The following is an 8965-nucleotide window of genomic DNA, read 5'->3' on the forward strand; positions in this document are numbered from 1 at the left end:
CCATTTTTCAGATCAAGTATCTGCAGTTATGAAATGGTTTGCTTCTTCGCTTTTTCTTAATTAGGTTTGTGTTTTATGACTGGGCTTTTCTTTCAGGTGCTGTCCTTTCTTCTCTGGACAAAGAGGGTCTGTCAGCATTAAGCTGGGCTTGTCTGAAAGGTCACAGGACGGTGGTCCAGTATCTAGTTGAAGAAGGAGCCGAGATAGACCAGACAGACAAGAACGGTCGCACGCCCTTGGACCTGGCAGCCTTCTACGGGGATGCAGAGACGGTCAGTCCCTCCACCAGCTGCAGGCCCAGGGCCAGCAGCACATAGCACTCCCAGAGTAGCCAGTTTCCAGTGTGTGTGTGAGGCTGTGCCTAACTGGTCAGTGTGTGTTTGTGTGTTGTGGTGAATCTCCCATTTCCCTGGCCTGCAGTGTATTACAGAAATGTAGTAAAGAATTTTGCAGACTCTTTAAATTTTAAAAGCCATGGTGGTAAACTCGCATGTACAACAGAGACATATATATTTGAATATGTGTACATACAGGCATGTGTGGTTTTCTTTTCTCATAGAATATCTGTATTCATTATTTTTCCTTAGTTTTGTTATCATTTGTAAAAAGGTTTTTACTGTGATTTCAGTGAAGATTTACAAAGTGAATAGGCATTTTAAAAATTATTATATATATATGGAATAATGAAATCGTTTGCACACTCCCCCCAATAGTTTGCTTTTAAGGCAGTGCAGCCTACAGAGTACGAAATACTTTGGGGACCGTCTTTATTTCTTTGCCAAATGCTTAAGTTCCAATCCCAAATGTGTGAAGAGATAAAACCTGAATGAATTAAGAGCTACAAAATGTATTCCAGGGCAGAAACCGTATTTTTTTTGGTCACATTCTACATGCCAGGAGCCAGCATGGTAGAGAACTACACCGTTACCTGAGCGTCAGCAGCGTTGAATAGTTTGGTGGGTCTGCAATGGGACGCAGCTTAAGAGACACGTGCTGTGCTGATCAGTTACTGTGGCGCTTGGAGAAAAAGCCAGCACCCCGCACACCTGGGCCTTGGTCTGCCAGAGTCCATGAAGCTAGGGTTACGTGGTCTGTTCCTAGATCTTGTGTTCTGAACTTCATATTGAGTTGCGGAAATAAATATTTCATGAACTCTCACATTTTCCTCTTTCAGCTATTCTAATGGCATTTTCGAGATTTTGTCAACATTCGGGAAGGTAGTGCTCCAGTGTCGCTTTGAAACAGCTGATTAGGAAGTGCCTCGTGTCATACGCGTGTAAAAGTCTAAAGTGGCTGCATTTTAGGATGAAAATTTGGAGTAGTCAGCGTGGTCACTGAAGTGACAGCTCCCTTATCAGTCTGTATTCTGGCCTCAAACTTGTCATCTTTACAGTCCTAGTCTACAGTTGGTTTTGGTTTTTTTGTTTTGTTTTTTCTTGTCAACTCTAAAGTTGAATTATTCTGGTTCCAAGCTGCTGATCCTGCAGCCTGCTCTTGTTGGGGTCTGAGGGTTTCTCAAGTGCTCATTGCCATGTCACCTGCCAGCAAAGTGGGCTTCACTGTAGAATCTATCTCCTAACTAACTGGCGATGAGCAGGTGAGTATTCTCTCTGTGGGCTGGGAAGTGGTGGAGACACAGCCAGGTGGACTGGACTGGTCACCAGGCAGGCACACGCTGTATGTGTGAGTGTACAGTGTGGCGCACGCCCCCTGTTTGCTGCACTGATATCAGTCACAGTTCCTCTGATGGTGGGCTTTGGCCATCGATCGCTGCTCTCCTCTGTTTTATATCAGTTCCACTTCCATCCCAGGACCCCTAGTGGCTACAGACATGTTCAGGAAGAGTGGAGCTGGGCCCAGCTGGGCCAGGAGTCTGAGGTGGGGCTGCCCCTCCGCCCTGCGCCTGCTCAGGAACTCTCTCCACTGCAGGTGCTGTACCTGGTGGAGAAGGGCGCGGTGATCGAGCACGTGGACCACAGCGGCATGCGGCCCCTGGACAGGGCCATCGGTTGTCGGAACACGTCTGTGGTGGTGACACTGCTGCGCAAAGGAGCCAAACTGGGTCAGTGAATGCCACCTTACTTCATTGAGCAGGGAGAGGAAGGTGGGCTTCAGTTTTTACAGAATCTGAGGGAGCCTAAACCCTTACTTGCCCCCAGGGCAAGAAATAAATGTAGAGAATGGAGATTTCTTTTTTTCTAAGGCTCCTTAAATCATCCTAAATGTTTTCAAAATCATTGCCATGGGGTTGGAAAGTGCTCATAGGGAACCTTCTAGAAGGATTCTATAAGTTGTAGGAGATTGTCCATCTCTCCCTTAGAGCCACTGGTGGATTCAAACTGCCAAACAGGCACTGCCTTTGGATGAACAGACTTGTACAGACTTCGTCTCAGAAGCTCTCTCCTAAATGTTTCAGTAAATCGTCTTGTTGACAGTGTAGGTAGAATCATTCGTTCTGTCTCATTCAGTCCAGATTCATGGTGACCCCATGTGGGTCAGAAGAGGATTTCAATGGTTGGCATTTTTTTGGGGGGAAATAAATCACTAGCCTTTTTTTTTAAGGTAGTTTTTGGGTGAACTTGAACTCCTGACCTTTCAGTTAACGGCCAGGGAAACTAATGCTTTGCAGCACCCAAGGACTCTTGGTGGAGAGCAGAAGCTAATGTAGATCATCTGGTGGAGGTGCAGGGTGTAAGAAAGCCCAAAGCTGTAAGGTGGGGCTGGGAATCTGGTTCTTAAATTCTCCTATTGGTTCTAGTGAGCAGCTTAGGTTGAGATCCACTGTTCTAGAGTCATCACCACGAGCAAGGGAAGCACATTGCAAACCCAGTGCATTGTGTATACAAGGGAAGGGTCATCTCATCTCATGAGATGTACCATCTCATGGAGACAAGATAAGTGGGGGCTCTGAGTATAGACAATCCCTTCTGCTTGGCAGCTTGGAGGTGAAATGCCATTCAGAGTGTGTTGAGCAAAGATCACTGTTTATCTTTTGAAATGCACATTTGACCAAGAGTAGTTCTTGGAAAGAACACGACTTCATTTGCCTTTTTTAAAAAAAAAAAATTATATTAGTTTGCATATAGAGTTTGTATACATTGTGTTTCACACTCTCCTTCATTCAGGTTGTGTTTCATAAAATCATTCCCATACATTATATTTTGTAAAATGAATCACTTTTGAATTTTGCCTACTATTACTTCATCCTTCCGGATTCATTTCTTCTTATTACTGAGCAGTTAAGTATCTGGAGCTCTTCTGAGCATTGTCACATTTTAACTTGTTTAAAGCTCACCCCGACCCTTTAAGTTGTAGTAGTATCATCATTTTACAGATAAGAAAACCAAGGCACAGAGATTTGAAATGCCTCCGCCTCCACCCTATGGTTAGTAAGTGACAAACAGAGTCAGGATTTTAACTGAAGCCTCCCAAATCCAGCTCTTAAACACTACACCAAAATGTCTCAGGTGTTGAGAAGGGGTCATGATGTCGATGAGGAGACAGGAGGTGGGTGTAGACATGAGCAGGGAGGCCTTGAGCCTGGGTGATGGGAAGAGAGTGGAAAGGCCACACTCAGGAGTCTCTAGAGTAGAATAATGGTAGAACCCAGATGGATGCTAAGAACACACAACGCTATTACTTGCTTATAGTGATGGGTACTACAAGAACCTAAGAAAATGATCCTGAAATTTTTTATTTCATTGTTCTCTATCCCCAAAATGCTTATGGATGGGATTGGTATGACTGCTCTATTGCCTTAGGACCCCAAGACTTTGTTCACTTGAAGCACAGCAGTGAATCTAGGCCAGGCACCGTTTCCTCACAAGTGCCTGGTTCACTAAGATTAGACCATCTTGGAAGTGCCCTGTCATCATTCTTCATTTCATGGTGTGGAAGCTGGAGAGCCATGAACACAGTGGTTCTCTGTTGTTTGTGCTATTAAGCTTTGGTGAGGTCTCAGAAGACTTGACCTCCGTCTCTCCAGGACCACTGAAGTGCCTCTGAATGCATGTTTATTTTGCAGGAAATGCAGCTTGGGCGATGGCCACTTCCAAACCTGACATTTTGATTATACTTCTACAGAAATTAATGGAGGAAGGAAACATGATGTACAAAGTAAGTGGCATCGCCCTTTTCTATGGCTTGTGACCGACTACAGGGACCTAGCTGTGCTGTTGCAGAGAATACAAGTAATTTTACAAACAGGTTTTACAAGAAAGTCCAGAAAATGCTAACCTGGCCTCATGTCCTGATTTGTTCCCTGAGAACCATTCTATGTGATGTCCCTGAGGCCGTAACTGTGCACTCCAACTGAAGATCTGCCATCAAAGCAGAATCGCCTCTCGTGAATCGGTGCACCATACATAGCCTCTCAGCTTCCTAGGCAACACTGAGGACAGCTCGGTGGGATATGGTGCTGAGACACTTGGGAAGGAGAGTACCTGGGAGATGTTTCCAGAAGGGGTGGAAAATAAAGGATCTCAAGTCTTATTTTTATTATCAGAAAGTTCTGGAATTTCTAGAGATGTTTTTCACTTAGTCAAGTAATACGTCATAGTCATTCAGGAGACTGGCCTAGTTTTATATGATTTCTTTCATGTCTCTTAAGAAATGGAAACCTTTTCTGTGGATCAATAAATCTAACTGTAAATCTTTACTGTATATTTCCAAAAATAAGACTTCAGTCAGGAAGTGCTTTCTGTAAATGATCAGATAGGAAATCTGTTCTGCCACACGGTGTCTGTCACAGCCACCCAGGCCCATTGTTGTGGCACAGAATCATCATAGAGGACACGTCTGTAAATGAATGGGTGCAGCTGTGCTCCTGGGAGACTGTATTTCTAAAGATATGCAGTAGGTCTATGGGTGCCAACCCTGGTTTAAATCCATGATTAGAAAGTTTTCAAAGTAGATTATGGGGAGAAATCCCCCCATCCTGACCATTTTAGTCCTTTCTCTCTGCAAAGCTCGGGTACTTGCTATGTTGCTGGTTTCCCCTCTTTGTTTCTCTCTTTTTATTTTTTAATAATAACAAATAAATAGGCGTATAGCATGACCCAGCAGGGTTCCTGCCTTGGAATCCGTTTGAAATTGAGTTCAGAATGTGTGTTGTTGTGTCTTTGAAGTGATTTTAATATGAATTTTGGTAGGCAATTATGTCAGAACACCGAGCCATTTTCAACAGGCTTCATTCCCGCTGTGCGATAGAACTGACTGAGCAAATGGATTTCCTTAGCCTTGAAAATGATGTGTGGTACTGTTCTGATTTTAAAGCCAGCGCTTTCGTTCCTCTTAAAAGAAAAATTATTATTCTACAGCAAGCTCTTGATTTATCCACAAGACTCTACTTGCCTTGGTAGGAATGGCATCATTTTTTAATCTGATTTTTATTACATTTAGCATTAAATTATCTTGCGAGGAGAGCTCATTCATGACATAATTTTCAAAAATGTATAACCAAAGCAGATAAGTTGCTGCATTAAGAGTGACAGTTATCAATTTGGCAATTTTCAAGCACCTTATTGTAAAACTTCTCACTTGCCACTATGTGTGACAGCATGCTGTTGTGGGAGAAGACGGTAAACATGAGTGGGTTTGGACCGGTGGGGTGGCCGGTCCTGGGTGGGCACTCACTCACTCAGATGCGTTCAGTGCAGTAATGGCTGCTTGTATGGGGCTACCCCTGGGGCCTCCGACCATAGAACCTCTGATGAGGGATCCATTTCTGTGATATTTGACTCCTAGAAAGGGAAGATGAAGGAAGCAGCCCAGCGGTACCAGTACGCCTTAAGGAAGTTTCCTCGAGAAGGACTCGGGGAAGACATGAGACCGTTTAATGAATTAAGAGTTTCCCTCTATCTCAATTTGTCTCGCTGCCGAAGAAAAACCAACGTAAGCATTGCACCATCTTCCCAGCCCAGACCTTTCAATAGAATGCCTTTCTGGTGGTGAACGCCAGCTCTTCCACAGAGCTCTTCTACACCTTGTGGCCTCTGAGCAGACTTATTGCCCTATTTACGAACGGGCTGTATGGGAAGCCTGCTTCTCTTGTATGACACACTCCCTACCTCTCAAAGATTACACTTGGGTGTATTTCCCCTGCCTTGATGGTAAGAAGCACATGCGTACTATTCCTTCACCCCTTCTCAATCAGAGGTTGCCCCCTTTATCATGAGTTGGCCAGGCAGCATGAAGTCCAACACAGAAGTCTCTTAGAATCTTCCTAGTTCTTGTTTGCACAGGGGGTATGCCAGTAACTAGTGAATGTATATTTATATACCCCTACCTTACTCACTCCCATCTCCCTGCCCTTCCTGTGCCGTCCTTTTCTGACTTCATCACTAATCCGTCAGCACCGGCACACATATTCTGCCTGCCTTCCTGTTTCAGTGGGCCTAATCTGCCCGCCACCAGCATGCTAGATCCCAGGCCTGATGGACGGCTTTGCTCACTAGTCACCCTCCTGTCCCAAATCATCCATTTTGGTTTCTCTACTGCATCATTATTTAAGAGATCCTTACAGCCCATTGTAATTCTTAACTTTAAAAGAAAATAGAGCAGTACGAAAACGTAAAAGCCCAAACTTGTCCCTTTAACCTTCTCTAGTAACATCTCAAGTTTCTGCTACTCTTTAGATCAAAATATCTATGAAAACTGACGATAATCACATTTCTTTTTTTAACCCATGTATTTAAATATTGATACCAGGACTTTGGCATGGCAGAAGAATTTGCCTCCAAGGCTCTCGAACTGAAACCCAAGTCTTACGAAGCCTATTATGCCAGGGCAAGAGCCAAGAGAAATAGCAGGTACTGGATCACTTCCTTCTCCCCATCACCCTTACTCTCAGTTGAGATGTACAGCAACATAAAGTGCCTACGTTATTACCCTGTATTATCAGTGAAACCCAGGACAGTCAGCGGAGGGGGTGGTGGTGAGGAGAAGGAGCAACTGTGTGAGGCTTTTGAGCTAGAGGTGAGCGTGACAAGGGGATGCTTGGGGCCCATGATGCACACCTACATCCTTGTCAGTGTGCCTTGTAGAGGGAACCCTGGAACAGAGCCCCTCAGATCCAGGTTAGAATTCAGCACTGCCACTGTAAGGAACTCCAGGCTAGTTAAATGGGTCTTGACTGTACAGGAAACGTTCCCGACCCTCTTACTAGCTTCTGTTTTCTATTAGCGCAGTTATGTTGTGAACAGTTACAATCCGAGCATGTTCATACATGACTTGCCGTTTCTCTTGCTTTTACTATAGGCAGTTTGTGGCAGCCCTGGCTGACCTGCGGGAAGCTGTGAAACTCTGTCCCACCAATCAGGAGATCAAGAGGCTTCTGGCCCGCGTGGAAGAGGAGTGCAAGCAGCTCCAGAAGAGCCAGCAGCAGAAGCTGCAGGGTACCCCGCCAGCACCCAACGATTCGGACAACGAGGAGGACACCTCCGCCTCGGGCCTCAACGACCACTTTCATATCGAAGAGACAGAAGAGGAAGAAGAGGCTTCTCCACAGGAGGAATCCACTCCTGTGCCCCCACGGCCCCCGCCTTCGGCGTCCGCCCCCTCCCCGTACATCCGGACCCTCCAAGAAGGTCTGCAGGCCCGAGCGAGGCCCGCGTCGCCGCAGAGCAGGCCCGGGGCCGGTAGGCCCCCGCGGGAGCCCGTGGCGCAGCCGGGGGTGGTGGTGCAGCCCACGAAGCAGGCGCAGATCGTGAAGACCAGCCAGCACCTGGGCTCCGGGCACGCTGCGGGCAGGAACCCTCCCCCGAGTCCCATGCCCGGGAGGGGCCCCGCAGCTCCTGCTGGCAGCAGAAACCAGCCTGTGGAGGGGACCCTCCCCGTGGGAGGCGGCTCCAGCACCTTTGGGGATCGGCTGGGCCCGGGCAGTGTCCACCTGCAGCGCAGCGACAGCGGCACCGCCTACCCATTGCCAAGCAAGGTGAAAACCGCCGAGAGGCTTCTGTCTCAGGCCTCCGTGGCCGTGGACGTGGCCCCCCCAGCCCAAGGCGGGCCCGTGGGCTGTGGCGACGGGCGACACCCGGCCTCCCTCGCCAGCTCAGGCTCCTCCGGGTCTCCATCCAGCAGCGTAAAGATGTCAAGTTCGACCAGTAGCTTGACTTCAAGCAGCAGCTTCTCAGATGGCTTCAAGGTCCAGGGACCTGATGCACGTGTGAAAGACAAGGTCATTAACCAGGTTCCCAGCAGTACTGGCGAGCACAGACCCCGAAACACTCCCTTCATGGGCATCATGGATAAGACTGCGAGGTTCCAACAGCAGAGCAACCCTCCACACCGCCCCTGGGCCTGTCAGGTGCCCGAGGGACGGGCGGCAGGCACGCCTGCCACGGGCCTGCACCCCTCAAACTCCGAGAAACCCCCTCTCAAACACGTCGGGGGTTATAATCAAGCCTTTTCAGCTACCCTGGGTGGGAGTGTCCACAATGGCGCGCAGGTGAAGGAACTAGAAGAAAAATGCCAAATTCCAGTCCACTGTCCAGAGAGCAGGGTAACCAAGACTGTATCACATGCCTTTCAGGAAAGTGTCTCCAAACAGCAGCCTCATGTCAGCAGTGAAGCCCACAGGAGTCACCTCCCTTCAGCGAAACCAAAGCGATCATTCATAGAGTCAAATGTGTGAGCCTTGACAGAGCCATTCAGAACTTGGAAAAGTTATGTTGGCTCCTGGTAATAAAGAATTAAATGGTATTTTTATCAGGAAAATTCCTTTTTAGCCATTTTTTCCCCTTGGGTGGATCTGATACCACTGGTATATTGCAGATGTGGGATAAAGTGTCTAATAAATAGCTACAAGTCACCATAAATAAGAATGCTAATTAGACTTAAAAAAAGATTAATATCAACTACAATTAGTTGTGCCTATCAAGTTAAAAATTTAGGAGACATTAACTCATGCTTTTTCTCTCACTATGGTTTTTATCACTCTGGTCTTGGCTTTGCTATGTGATAAAAT

At 46.8% G+C, this 8965-nt stretch overlaps 1 protein-coding gene across 1 annotated transcript in view; it reads left to right on the plus strand.

Annotated features, from left to right (window-relative positions):
* Positions 1-8632, plus strand: part of TANC1 (tetratricopeptide repeat, ankyrin repeat and coiled-coil containing 1) — a 223375-nt gene extending 214743 nt beyond the window's left edge. The window contains exons 22-27 of the mRNA XM_006880820.1: positions 97-272; positions 1930-2062; positions 4025-4116; positions 5746-5892; positions 6709-6809; positions 7258-8632. Of these exons, the coding sequence (XP_006880882.1) occupies positions 97-272; positions 1930-2062; positions 4025-4116; positions 5746-5892; positions 6709-6809; positions 7258-8632 (2024 nt within the window). The remainder of the gene's footprint in view (positions 1-96; positions 273-1929; positions 2063-4024; positions 4117-5745; positions 5893-6708; positions 6810-7257) is intronic.
* Positions 8633-8965: the final 333 nt, after the last annotated feature.

This window comes from Elephantulus edwardii, unplaced genomic scaffold, assembly GCF_000299155.1.
Source record: "Elephantulus edwardii isolate Elephantulus edwardi_28Jun2011 unplaced genomic scaffold, EleEdw1.0 scaffold00010, whole genome shotgun sequence".
Lineage (NCBI taxonomy): Eukaryota > Metazoa > Chordata > Mammalia > Macroscelidea > Macroscelididae > Elephantulus > Elephantulus edwardii.